The 14402-nt window shown below is 47.1% G+C and overlaps 1 protein-coding gene across 1 annotated transcript; it reads right to left on the bottom strand.

The window, feature by feature from the left end:
* Positions 1–4336: 4336 nt before the first annotated feature.
* ERV3-1 (endogenous retrovirus group 3 member 1, envelope) lies at positions 4337–11381 on the bottom strand. Its single transcript, XM_077778208.1, has 2 exons — positions 11316–11381; positions 4337–6455 (listed from the first exon to the last, which is right to left on the bottom strand). The coding sequence occupies exon 2, from the start codon at positions 5571–5573 to the stop codon at positions 4470–4472; it is 1104 nt and encodes a 367-aa protein (XP_077634334.1). The 5' UTR covers positions 5574–6455; positions 11316–11381; the 3' UTR covers positions 4337–4469.
* Between the last annotated feature and the right edge of the window lie 3021 nt (positions 11382–14402).

A 14402-nucleotide genomic window follows, 5' to 3' on the forward strand; every position in this document is an offset into this window, starting at 1 on the left:
AATTTCTTGTAGACAGAAATAGATGGATTTTGTTTTTTTAATTCATTCTGCTACCCTATATCTTTTGATTGAAGCATTCAGCCCATTTACATTCAGTGTTATTATTGAAAAGTATGGCTTTAGAGTGATTGTTTCCTTTGTGGGGTTCATGCTTGTGGTGGTGTCTCTGGTGTCTTTGTTTCTTGCAATACTTCCCTCAGAGAGTCCCCCTCAGTATTTCTTGTAGGGCTGGTTTAGTGGTGACATGTACTTTCAAATTTTGTTTATTTGGAAAGACTTTATCTTTCCTTCTATTCTGAATGACAGGCTTGCTGGATAGAGGATTCTTGGCTGCATATTTTTTCTGTTCATCACATTGAAGGTTTCCTGCCATTCCTTTCTGGCCTGTCAAGTTTCAGTAGATAGGTCTGTCACCACTCTGATAGGTTTCCCTTTGTATGTTAGGGCCATTCTCTCCCTAGCTGCTTTCAAAATTTCTTTGTCCTTATTTTTTGCCAGTTTCACTATGATATGTCATACAGAAGGTCGATTGAAGTTACTTCTGTGGGGAGTTCTCTGTGTGTCTTGAATTTCAATATCTACTTCCCTCGCCAGGTTGGGGAAGTTCTCTGCTATAATTTGTTCCAGGACTCCTTCAGCACCTTTCCCTCTCTCTTCTTCTGGGATTCCTATGATATGGATATTGTTTCATTTGAATGTATTGCTGAGCTCTTGAACTTTTCTTTAATGTTCCTGGATCAGTTTATGTCTCTTTTTCTCAGTTTTCTCTTTTTCTATAATTCTGTCTTCTAAATTACTTATTCTCCTTTCTGCCTCTTCAATCCATGCATTGGAAGCTTCCATTTTATTATGTATTTCATTTTTAGCATTTTTTCATTCATCATAACTATTTTTGAGCTCCATAGTCTTTGTAGCAATAGTTTCTCTGATGTCTTCCTTACTTTTTTCAAGCCAAGTGATTAATTTTATGACTATTGTTCTAAATTCTTGTTCAGTTATGTTGCTTATATCTGTTTTGAGCAGTTCTTTAGCTGTCAGTTCTTCCTGGAATTTCTTTGGAGAAGAGTTCTTCCATTTCATCATTTTGGTTAGTTTTCTATCTCTTATTAATTTTAAAAGCTTGTTTTACACTCCGCCCCTGTGAGTTCTGCTGTATTAAAGAGGGCTCTTTGACTGTTCAGGGCCTGTCTGTTCAGGAAGTGTTCTTTGACTGGTGTCTCTTGGTTTCTCTTGTTGAGCATTTGGTTGTTTGTTTCCGTACTCGTAGTGGTATTTGGGACTCGCCATCATGTGTAGTTTGGCTTGTTTCTTGAGGTAGCCCTGGAAAAAGAAACAGACAACCACTCAGGGAACAAAAGTACACAAATGCATAGACAAAACCAATAAACACGCAAACTGAAAGGAAAAAGAAAAAGAAAAAAAAGGAGGGGATAAAATACAAACAAGAGAAAAAAAAAAAGAGGAAGGAGGGAATATAAATAATAAAAATTAAAATTAATAAGAAATTGAAAAAAAAAACCCAAAAGACAAAGGACAGTCTAAAGACATAAAACCAGAATTCCCAGCTACAAATAAAGAGCCAGGTGTATGCAGTGTTTATGGAAGAGCATATACAAAGAGAGAAATAACAGGGTGGGGAGGTAGCAAAATTGGAAATGAAATGGCCAGGCAGAGACACAAAGAGGCACTCAGAGAAACTATATACTTTGATTACTCCAGAGAGAGAGAGAAAAAGGTAGCAGTGAAGTTGTAGAGTGTACGTCTAGAAAATGGATTAAATGTGACTGTTTTACCCAACCAGTGACCAGAGTGCTGTGTCCAGCAGAGTGGAGGGTTAAGAAAGAAAAGGGAGATTGTATCTGCATGAAAGGATTATCTAGGATTAATCATGGCAGTGCATCCATGTAGGGGTTGCCCCAGGCACAGGTAAAAAACAAAAAACAAAAAATAAAAAGCAAAACCCCCCACAGCTTTCTGGTAGGGATGGGCATGGTTTGGTGTAGGCAGGTCTCACCTCCACTGTGTCTGCTGGCCGCTCCCTGAGGCCCCGCCTTGGTTGTTGTGGGGAGAAAAATGGTGTCTCCCCAGTCCCTTCTCTACCAAGCATTGTAAATCTCTCCTTTGGGTCCGAACTCACTGTGCTGAGGACGTAGCCCATGTGGGCTGCGTTCTCTGCCCCCTGCCTGGCCTCGTTTCCAGGTCCCAGTCCACGGGCTTTGTTTATACCGCCAGAAACAGTCCCACAGGTCATTGCTTCCCTGCTGCTGGGGTTGAGGGGGTGGGGAAGTGTCAAAGCCTCAGATCCGCAGGGGTCAAGCAGCGATACAACCTGGGATCGGTGTGCGAGCGTGCGTGTGTGTGGGGGTGGGGGGGACGCAGCAGCCTCTACCCTCCTCGTCCGGGGGGGTCAAGCCCGGGAACACAGCGTCAGGCTCACAGCATCCGTGCTGCCGCAGTGCCACTGCCACCAGGGATGGTGCTGGGAGTGCTGCAGAACAGGTTTTTCTGGCATCTTCTGGGACTGGGGGCACCTAGTTCAAAGTCAGCACCCCAGAGGGAACTAAAAAACACTTTCCAAGCCGATGTTTTTCTCTTCTCCAGGGACGGTTCTATAAGTAATCTCAGCTTCTCTTTCCTTTCCCCTTGACTGGAGGCAGCTCACAAGGGCTGGCTGTGGCTCTCCACTCACTGCAGCTGCACGCAAGCCAGGTTCCCTCCCCTCCCTCCATATCTCAGGTCCAGGCTGCTTTTATCTTCCCTAGTTCGCATTACGCACTTATGAGGTTTCCTTCCCAGTGTATTCTGTCTCTTTCTCTTCCCAAACTCCCGTGGCTCAGTGTCCTATGACTTCAGGCCTTCTCTCTTTGAGAGATGGGTGCAAGCAAAATGCCCCTTATTCCTAGGGTTTAGACCACCAGATTCAGTATTCGGTATATTTGTTAAAGATCTTTTAAATGACAGTGAATTCTACAAAAAGACCAATGAACAAATGGATCCTCCCTTAGTTGCGATTTTGTTTGTCAGAAGCCACTTCCTACTTCTTCCTACACTTTGCCACCTTTAGTCAGGTATTTCCAGTGACGTGATCTAACCCTTAACAGTACACTTGTATCAAATGTAAAAATTACCCATGCCTACGGTACTCCCAGGACCAATTAGAATATTTGGAAGTGGTAACCTCAGCACCAGTATTTTTTAAAGTGTCCAGGTAAACCAAAGTGCAGTAATGTTGATTGCCACTGCCCTGGATGTCCATAGTAACCATGGTGGGATTGATTTCTGTGGAGTCATGTGAAATAGCATTACACAGTCATCTGTCAAAATACTTTTTGTTATGTGTTCTTAAAACTCTTCTATTTGCTTTGTTTTATTTTTTGGGTTTTGCCAATCCTATTTATGCCACAGATATTTACCTAGCACAGATATTTGCCAGCACTATGCTACAATAATTTAATATATATTAAATAAGATTTTCTTTCCTTTAAGTAGCTTAGAATCTAATGGGTAGGGATGGACTCATAAGCAGTGAATTCACAGTGTGAGAAGTCCTGTGACAGGAATAAACACAGTGTGAGGCACCTAAGCTAATCTTGGGGAATGAAAGGCTTCCTGAGGAGACATTGTTGCAGGATTCTCGCTCAGAGAGTCGTGACACCGAGACTTTTCTTTCCAGGAAGCAACTTTATTTTGCCGGCACCGCTCAGTTGGGTTCGTACCCAAAAGAACTGACCGGCCCACATCATATGGCATAGGTTTTTTTATGCATTTTCTATTTCTTTGTCTCCCATATATGGTAATACACATAAACATGCAGTCTGATTAAGTTGTTTCAGTTTACAGGAACATGGGGGATGTAGGCAGCTGGACTCATATCTAGGTGACCTTGAAGTCTTCTCTTCTCTCTTCTTCAATTTTTTCTTTCTCCTTAGGGAGGGGTTCCTACCACAATCCCCTCTTTGATGCTCGGACCCCTCTATTTTGGGTCAGAGAGCATCATCATGGCTTAGAGGTTTATATTTCCATAACAGCATTACATGAGCAGCCGTTTTTCTCTCAACTATAGTCTCAATGAGACTGGAGACTGATCGTATAATCAAAGGAGCCAAGCAGGGTACGATCAAACATCCTCCCAGAATTAGGAGGACAATACCTACGAGGGTTTTGAATCCCCCGAAAGATGAAAACCATCCTCCAAATAACTCTCTGGGGTTCCAACCATTCCAAGTTTGGACTGGGACATGAGCAACTTTTCTCATTCGATCTCTGATCTCCTCTATGACTTTTCCTTCATCATCTATCTGTAGTCAGCAGTTGTTCAGGTTGAATTTTCCACAAACATCACCCTCAGAAGCAAGCAGGTAATCTAAGGCCAGGCGATTTTGGTAGATTGCATTGCGCATTTTGGTTTGCTGCTTAGCAAGTAAATTAAGAGCCCTAGCAGTTTCATTGGTTATAATTTCTACAACTGCTTATAGCCTAATTATGCGGTTTAGCATATAAATGGGGGTGCGGTAGCCCCAAGACCCATCCTCGGCCCACGTAGCAGGGCCGTAATAATGAATTATTCGTTCGGGAGGCCATTCATTTTCCTTCCAGTTGCCAATTTGCAAGGCACGCTGCTTTCTTTGAACTTTCCTATCTCCATATATTTGAACTCCCAGATGTTCTCCTTCTGCAAGTGGGAGTAGGAAGAAGGATGGGCGAATAGTTCCCAGCACACATGACCCTGACCAGCCTGAAGGGAGTACTGTATAGGCTGTTCTCCCACATATCCAATATAGTCCCCCTGGGGCCCGCCATTCGATGGCAGCGTCTATGTTGTCCCAGGCCTCCCGGAGATGAGAGAAGTTGAACAAGGGGTGAGGATTTGGCTCATGGTGACCTGGGGACCCCCACCATTGGGTTTCCCAGGTGGTTGAATTATAAAACCTTTGGCCCAGGCATGTTAAGTTTCCGACAGGAATGGTGAACTTTTTCCCCCATCGGGCAAGACAGTTCTTCCCAATGATTGAGGTTTTCAGGAGCCAAACCCCGGCTGTAGAACTGGGGTAATTCGTTCCATCATAAGGCTCGAGGGGATCTAATTCTCTGGCCTCCCATGGCCATTGATCCCCCATGTTGGTCCCCCCACATACATAGCATGAAGAGATCTTCAGAGTCTGGGCTATAGTCTCTGCCAGGGCCAGAAACAAATTCTTTGCTGTGACTGAAATGGGAGGGGGACTACTTCTTATTTCCTCATAGAAGGAGTGAAAAACTTGGTGGGACGTGGCTGGATGGGTGGCAGTGATCCTCTTAAAATATAGTACAGTCCCTGGGTCTTTGCCTCTTCCATAAATTCGAATACCAATTCGAATGCCCCATTGCCATTTGTAGTCTTCTAAATTAATGATAGTAAAATTTACAGGGTTACAGGCTTTTGACTGACAATCTGATCTAGCAGCCCCCTTTTGAAGGAGAGCTGTTGCATCCTTTTTTTTTCCAAGTGGCCCATGAAACACAGCTCCAACTAGGACATAGAAACTCAGGTGTATAGGCACATAAACCATTTTCCTCACACATGTATTTGTCATTGAGGCGATATTTTCGCTCCCAATCTAAGCCTCCACATGGTATATCAAGAGTTTTTGGACCCTCCATGACAAGTGCCCGTTTTTTCCGTATAACGGATGCTTCTGGGCCTAGACCAATAACCGCACACACATCAAACAGTACTGACACCGGACGTTTGGGGTTTGTAATTCGTGTCCGGCTAATTAAGGCCCCCTCTTCCTGGTAAGATCGGACTTCTAACCAATCTTCATTTGGGGAGTACTGTGGGTCAAAGCAAGTGTATTGACTTCCCCAATGGCAGACGGAATAGGTGGTCTTGTTATGTATGCATGTCCCTTGGACCTTTCCCTGGCATGAGAAATGGGTATGGTACAATAGGGTCCAGGTGATTCCTTGGCCTGACCTGGTTATGCGAATGCACGGATCGCATGATGAGAGATTCAGGTTTACAAGCGGAGTCCAAATTAAAAACAACCAATACCAACAAAACATCCTACCCACAAGAGAAAAGTGAGTGCTACCAGAAACCTTTCGCCACATTTCCAGCTGGCTGGGGCAACCTCTGCCAATCCAATAGCAAGAAGTAAAGCAAAAATTGCAATAATAGTGAGAGACAAGGGGTGACAGTGCATTACAGTAAGAGGCAGATGTAAGAAATAAGGACAGTCTATTTATTTCTTCGGACCGGCGATTCCTCAAGCTTCCGCCGTGCGTAGATTAGTCAGCTTCCGGAGTGACTAAAGCAGGGCTGTAGTCTCCCGTTGGAGTCTCCGCCGTGGCAGCTCGCTTCTTCCGTATGGTCAGCTTACACGGCGTGGACGGATCAGGAATGCACTCCCAGTCCCCGGATGCCGGCTTCACTCTGCTGTGGTGAATCCAGGGACCCACCTCGGCTACTTTTACTGCAGTAGGGGTGGACAAAATGACAGTAAACGGGCCCCTCCAAAGGGGTTTGAGTGGTTGGACATTCCACTCTTTTACCCATACAGCATCTCCTGGCTCAAAGGAGTGAGCATCTGTGGTCAGACTCACAGGCAATCGTTCTTTAACCCATCGGTGTAGAGTGGCTAGAGTAGAGCCCAGAGCCTGCATTGCTGCCTTAGGGTTAAATTGCCTATCTCATTTAAGTCTCCCCTTATCCCCTTAACAATTGGGGGAGGGCGCCCATAAAGGATTTCATAAGGGGAAAGCCCCGTTTGCTTATTGGGGCTGCACCTGATTCTTAACAAGGCTATTGGCAACACCTGGTCCCAGTGCAGGTGGGTCTCCTGGCACAGTTTACTTAATTGCAGCTTCAAGGTTCTGTTCATTCGTCCCACCTTTCCGGAGCTCTGGGGTCGGTGTGCCGTGTGTAACTTCCAGGTTATCTTTAGCCCCTTTGCCACCAGCTGCACCACCTCAGCTACAAACGCTGGCCCGTTATCTGAACCCATAGTGATAGGGATCCCAAATCGTGGGATAATTTCCTTGAGAAGGAGTCGGGCCACTTCATGTGCCTTTTCTGTTCGGGTAGGGAAAGCTTCTACCCAGCCTGAGAAAGTACATACAAACACCAACAGGTATTTACATCCCCGAACCCGGGGGAGCTCCGTGAAGTCCACCATCACATTTTCAAAGGGGGCTCCCCCAACGCTCTGTACTCCAGGGGCGGCCTTGGGCCCCTGACGTGGGTTGTTTCGGGCGCAGGTTTCACATTGCTCACATACCACTCGGGCTATGCTGGAGAGCCGAGGGATGTAAAAATACCGGCTTAACATTGTTTCAAGGGCTGTCCGGCCAATGTGAGTTTCCTGATGGAACTGCTTAACAAAGGCTGGAGCTAAGGCCTCAGGAATTGCTATTCGGCCATCTTCAAATTTCCACCATCCACCTGGGAGGTAGTTGCCACTCTCAGTCTTAAACCAAGTACTTTCATGGTGTGAGTAATTAGGGTCCCACTCTGTCAGTGGGTTAGGGAACAGTGCAGCAGTTAAAGCCGCTGATTTTATTGCTCCTTTGGAAGCTGCTAGCTTTGCCTCTCGGTCAGCCTTTCGGTTTCCCAGTGCAGCCGTGGTATCCCCCCTTTGATGTCCCCGGCAGTGCATGACTGCCACACTTTTAGGGGCCCACACGGCATCTAAGAGTTCAAGGATCTCCTTACCATATTTTATGTCCTTTCCTCCTGAGTTTATTAGACCCTTCTCCTTATATAAGGCCCCATGTACATGGAGAGTGGTGAAGGCGTATTTAGAGTCTGTGTATATATTAACACGTATCTCTGCCGCCAGTTGGAGGGCTCGGGTTAAAGCAATTAGCTCTGCCTTTTGTGCTGAAGTCCCCTTCGGCAGGGCCTCTGCTCCAATGACAGAGTTTAGAGTCACCAAGGAATATCCTGCAAGACGTTCCCCCCTTTCTATAAAACTGCTACCGTCAGTGAAATATTCAGCATTGGGGTCTTTGAGAGGCTGGTCTCGCAAGTCTCTGGTCTGCTGGAGAACACCTCATCCATGACTTCAGTGCAGTCATGGTTTGGCTGGCCTGGCCTGACAGGCAATAGGGTCGCAGGGTTCAGGGTCTGTACTACTTCTAGGTGAATGCGCGGATTCTCACATAGCATTCCCTGATACCTGACCATCCTGGCGTTGGTGAGCCAGTATTGTCCCTTGTATTCCATTAATGTTAATACCGAGTGTGGCACTCGAACTGTTAATTCCTGTCCCATAGTTAATTTGTCAGCCTCAGACACTAAAAGTGCTGTGGCTGCTAGTGCACGTAGGCAGGGCGGCCAGCCTTGGGCCACAGAGTCAAGTTGCTTGGAGAGATACGCCACCAGGCGATGCCATGATCCCAACATCTGAGTCAGTACTCCCATTGCAATACCAGCGCGCTCATGGACATACAGAAAGAAGGGCTTGGTCATGTCTGGGAGCCCTAAACCAGGCGCGTTAGTAAGTGCACGCTTTATTTCCTCGAAAGCCTTTTGCTGTACTGACTCCCATATCAGGGGTTCCCTTTCTCCCCCCTTTGTAGCCTCATAGAGGGGTTTTGCCAGGACTGAGAAGTTAGGTATCCAGATCCCACAGAAACCTGCAGCCCGGAGAAACTCTCGAACCTGGCGACGGGTTGTGGGAGTCGGGATACAGCAAACATCCTGCTTTCTCTCTGGGCCGAGCTGACGCTGCCCCTGAGATAAGTGGAAGCCAAGATATTTAACCCTTTCTTGACAGATCTGGGCCTTTTTTCTTGAGACCTTGTAGCCGGCTTTCCATAGGAGGGTAAGGAGCTGCCGAGTCCCTTCCATGCAACCCTCCCGGGACTTCCCAGCTAATAGCAAGTCATCCACGTACTGAAGCAGGACACAGTCATATTGATCTGCTGGGAAGGCTTCTAAGTCAGAGGCTAATGCAGTGCCAAAAATGGTTGGGGAGTTTTTGAACCCTTGAGGTAACCTAGTCCAGGTTAATTGGCCCCTGTCACCATTTTTAGGGTCCTCCCATTGGAAGGCAAAAATCAATTGGCTCTGAGGGGCCAGGCGGATGCAGAAAAAGGCATCCTTAAGGTCCAAACAGGTGAAGAAAGTGGCTTCAGCAGGAATGAGCCCCAAAAGTGTATAGGGGTTCGGGACCACTGGGTGTATGGTGACAGTCACCTGGTTTACTGCTCTCAGGTCCTGAACTGGCCGGTAATCATCTGTGCCTGGTTTTTGAACAGGCAAGAGGGGTGTGTTCCAGGGCGACTGACACGGCCTGAGGATCCCATACTTTAAAAGTCTTTCCAGGTGCTTTTGGATCCCGACCTGTGCCTTGCGAGGGATGAAGTACTGTCTCTGGTGGGTGGGCTCTGCCCCAGGCTTTAGTTCAACAACCACAGGGGGTATGTTTCGCGCCAGTCCTGGTGGGTTATCTTCAGCCCACACCCCTGGGACCTTAAAAGGAAGCTCAGGCACCAATGGCGGTTTTTCCTTGAGGCTATAGAGACGCCATTCCTCCCCCTGGGGAATGGTGAGAGTCATAATTTTTGCCTCTGGTTTTCGGAGGGTCAGAGCAGCCCGTCCCTGGGAGTTGAAAGTGATCTGGGCCTGTAGTTTTCCTAGTAGGTCATGGCCCATTAGAGCCACGGGGCAGTCAGGGAGGTACAGAAATTCATGGATGACTTCATGGCCACCTAAACTGCATCGTCGAGGTAATAGGAAGGGACGATGTATCTGATCGCCTGTGGCGACAGACCCCACCCCCACCCCACAGTGGTGGCTTGTCTCCGTGAGAGAGGGCCCACGGGTTGGGTCACTGCTGAGTGTTGTGCTCCAGTATCTACCATAAAGTCAATAGGTCGGCCCCCCACCTTCATTCTGACCATGGGCTCCCAGGGGCCTAGCAAAATAGAGCCCGGTCTGTCCTAGTCCTCCTCATAGTCGTCCATGGCGGCTAGTCCCACAAAATCATTCTTGGGGGCCCCACGAGGCTGCGGGGCCAGTCGGTACTGGCCCTGGACCATACGGCCCCTTTTTTCTGCTTAGGACCTTGCTGAGAATCATCTGGTCTCTGGGGGCACTCACCTTTCCAGTGGCCCTCCTGACGGCACAAAGCACACTGATTCCTGCCTAGTTTCCATCTAGGGTGAAACCCTCCTCCTTGCTGCTCTCCTTGCTGGATTTGGCCCTTTCCCTGCGGGGCTTTCTTCTGGGGGTGTCTTGTTGCTCCGCCAAAGCGGCAGCTAATAAATCTGCCTGTTTTTGCATCTTTCGGCGTTCTTCCTTCCGTGCTGCCTGGTCACGGTTAATGAACACCTGGGTCGCTACTTCTAGCAACTGACTGATAATCATGCCAGTGAAACCTTCTAGTTTTTGCAGCTTGCGCCGAATATCTCCCTGGGCCTGGCCTACGAAAGCCACATTAATCATCCACTCATCCGCTGGTTGGCGGGGTTTCTTCAGGTTCTCCTGACTGTATGGGCTTTTTAACCTCTGGCCGGTATTTGGAGGCAGCCGTGAGGCGAGCCAGGATTACTTTACAGCTCTCTTCAATACAGACTTTTAGCCAAGGAGGCTGGGACAGGACCAGGTCTTGCCAACAGTCAATATAAGGAAATTGGTCAGGGTGGCCTGGGTCCCCTGCAATGACTCTGAACACTCGGCCAACTAGTTCCTTATCAAGTGAGCCCTCAGAGGGCCAGCTCACCCCAAAAGATGGCCAGTCAATTTCACAGAATGTCCGGAGCTTTTCAGGAGTTAATTTTACACCATAATTTCCTGAATATCCCTTTTTGAAATTCCTCAACACACACTCTAGGGGAGTCGGTTTACTCTGCTTTGCACCCATTTCCTCCCCCTAACAGACGACTTTCACGCACAAGAAGGGGAAGATCAGGGAAGGAGGGGGACCAGGTTGGAAAGGATGCACATCCGCTTTGTCCATTTCCGGCCGCTCTCCTCTCAGAGATATTTCAGGCTCCTCTTAGCATTGGTGGGTTCAGTTTCAATCCCTGACCCGGATCGGACTCCCGAGGAAGTCTGATACTGCCTTAAGCCGTATGAGGTCGCCACGGAACCGCGGATCGGGACTCAACACTCGCTTTGGCCCTTGGTCAGGTCGGAACCTTCCCATTGTCCGTCTCAGTCACACACATTTACACAACGACTCCAGCCCATCCCCCTACATCCAGCGCCTTAGAGTTGCAGCTTCGTTCCTCTTCCCTTGTGGACTTACTAGTGCAACTCTGGGAGGTGATCAGGCTCCCCTTCTGCCTCTTAGAGGCAGGTCCACCAAAACGAACCCGGTTCTTACCAGTCAGATGGGCGGTGCTCCTGAAGCTGGTTCCTGGGCCTCAGGTTCCGTTAGCGCACACAGGGCTCGCTGGGATAGGCTAGTCCCCTATGGATCAAGAGGTCCGCTGGCGCCAGGGGAGGTCGCTTCTCCCGGTGCTCCAAGGCTAGTACCCTGGTGGCAAGGGAGGTGGCAGTGCACCGTCTCCGAATCCCGGACGAGCCCCCAGGTAATGTTGCAGGATTCTCGCTCAGAGAGTCGTGACACTGAGACTTTTCTTTCCAGGAAGCAACTTTATTTTGCCAGCACCGCTCAGTTGGGTTCGTACCCAAAAGAACTGAGCGGCCCACATCATATGGCATAGGTTTTTTAATGCATTTTCTATTTCTTTGTCTCCCATATATGGTAGTACACATAAACATGCAGTCTGATTAAGTTGTTTCAGTTTACAGGAACATGGGGGATGTAGGCAGCTGGACTCATATCTAGGTGACCTTGAAGTCTTCTCTTCTCTCTTCTTCAATTTTTTCTTTCTCTTTAGGGAGGGGTTCCTACCACAACATGATAAAGAAGATGGAGTAATTCAGGCAAAAATCAAGGTGGAAAGAGGAGGAAATGGCACAGATAAAAGGAATAGTGTAGGCAAATTCTTGAGGCAAAAAATACAAGGCACACATAAGGACTGCAAGTTCTCATGACCATGTATTTCTCCTCCCTTTCAGTCATTTGCCACTTGAAGAGTTATGTTTTCTGATTTTATTGGCTCTATGTATCTCACTTGCTCTCTGCTATTTGTGTTCTCTGGATTTTTATCATCTATCTAGATTTTGAGTGAGTCAGTTTGGGCTAATGTTCTGTTTTCTCTTTCTTTCTTCTCTTTTTTTCTGCATATGTTTGGCTGATTTGCTATTTAGATACATATGTTTATTTTTCTTGAATGCTTTATCTTGTTCACATGTGTATTTTTGAAATTATTCATAATTCATTGGTGCAATACAAATTGTGCATTTACTATGTGCTGGACATATTTCTAGATACTGATAATATAGTGGAGATGTTATAGCAAATACTAGGCACTCAGGAAGAAGAGACAAGCATCAAGCACTTGGGGAATCAGAAAAGACTTTATTTCACACTGGTGCCAGCCTAGTGGAGTCACCTCCAAAGGGTGAGCATCTGGCTCTGGTTTTACTGATCTTTTAAACATATGTGCTTCTGGGTTGGTTGGGACTAGTATAGTCAAGCTTCAGGTTCCTGGATGCTGGCTGATACAAGAAGCAAGCAAGGTTGCTTTTAGAAGCCAAAAGCATGCGGGGGGTGGGGGGGGATATCTCTAGCCTCAGGCATCTGGCTCTCCCTTTTATCTGTGTTTACCAGGTTTCCTTCTCATTCTCCCCCTTTTGATTCTCAAGCTGCTGTAGCGGACTTAGAGAAAATTAGTTTGTGGGGGCCAAAGAACCCTTTGTTGACATGGGAGGAAGGGCGAAGACCATTCTGGCTTCTCCTGCTGGACAGGAATGTCGAAGGGAGGAATGCGACAGCTAGGGTTCTTTGCCATTCAGAGGAGAGTAATGAAAGCTAGAATGGTCCAACTGGAGCATCTCTGGAGTTTTATAGCTTCTAGGCCAGAGGAAACAGACCTGGTTAGCATATTAAGAATATAAGGACCAAACAGGAGGGCTGTGAAAAGCATTAGGAGAGGACCAGCTAAAGAGAGGACCAGGAGGCCCAATTCTATTTGTGGCTCCAAGAGTTCCTTGAGTTTGCTAATTTCTGCCTCCATTTGTTGATTTGTTCCCTTACGCAGTGGTGTAAGGTTTAGGGTAGTGCCAAGGGCCTGCAACTGTTGCCTTAGGGTTAGGTTGCCTATTTTTATTTAGATTCCCCCTTTATGCCCTTGATAATGGGGGAAGGGCACCCATAAAGGATTTATGAAGGGAGAGCCTCATCTGCGTCTTTAGCTTCCCATTTGCAGCTGCAGTCTGCCTTCCTGAAGGTTCCTTACCTCTCCCTGCCTGATATTAACCTTTTACCTATTTATTCCCCCCCCCCCAGAATGGGGCCTGTAACTGATGTTAGGGAACAGAAAAAATGACCGTTCTGGCTTCACGCTGATAAGGGACAGTGTGGGGATACAGTAGTTACACTCTACCCATGGGTAGGCCGAGTGGCCCACGGTATGGTTCTACAAGAAGGCTGGCAGGAATGAGGTGGCATAAACATTAGCAGACAGAGAAAAACAAGATTATATTGCCCAAGAAGATGGTACCTTAAGGTAATGTCCCCAGTTCTCAAACCAGTCAAACAATCCAGAAGAGACACTAACTTTGTCTAGTTATGCCTGAATGTCATCTGTTAGTTCTAAGACTCTGTGAGAATTATTGGTTTTATTGAAACGACAGGTCAGGGTGTCGGGGACCAGCTCTGGCCGGGGTCCAGGGGTCCCTGAAGGATGGACAGTGTCAGTGAGGGAGGAGTGAGAGAGGCCCGAGAGTCTTTCTGGTCACCAGGCAGGCATCTCCGCCCTGACTGGGGCTCAACTTTATTTTATAAGTGTTTGGGGGATGGCACAGAAGTGGCATTTGCCTTAGACAATGATTTCTGATAACAAACTTCTTTGATATGTAAGAATTTCCCAGAACATAGACTTGTAGAAGACTCATGCATAACCTTTATCAATAGTGATTGAGGTAGGGGATTTAGATGCTTATCTTATGGGGAAGGAAGGCATCTTTAGCATACCAGACAATGTTTTTGCATAAAAGGGTGAAGTTACTTCTCTGTGAACAGGGGTCAAACAGGTCTTTCAGGAAAGACCTTTGCTCTCAAAATCACAAAAGAAGTTCCTCAATAGGTTCCTCCACAGGAAGCAATCAGCATATTCAAGGCCAGAATAAGTCACTCCAAATACTTGATAACAAATGCCTTGAGGTGGGGGGCATCTAGTGCTCCAGGCAGAAACAATTGGGTGGGGATGGATATCTGCCCTTAACTCTAAATTAGACTCTTTGCCTCAGGACCAGACTCAAGCCCTCTTTATTATGTAAATCTTGGATCTGCAAGGCCCATAGGAAGAGCCTTTTGACAATCATCCACAATGCTTTCATC

The sequence above is a fragment of the Crocuta crocuta genome, unplaced genomic scaffold (assembly GCF_008692635.1).
Source record: "Crocuta crocuta isolate KB4526 unplaced genomic scaffold, BGI_CrCroc_1.0 scaffold26, whole genome shotgun sequence".
NCBI classification, from domain to species: Eukaryota; Metazoa; Chordata; class Mammalia; order Carnivora; family Hyaenidae; genus Crocuta; species Crocuta crocuta.

Bases quoted from the DNA above. Each gene is read 5' to 3' on its own strand.
- ERV3-1 (XM_077778208.1), bottom strand. From the start codon at position 5,573: ATGACAAATACATGTGTGAGGAAAATGGTTTATGTGCCTATACACCTG.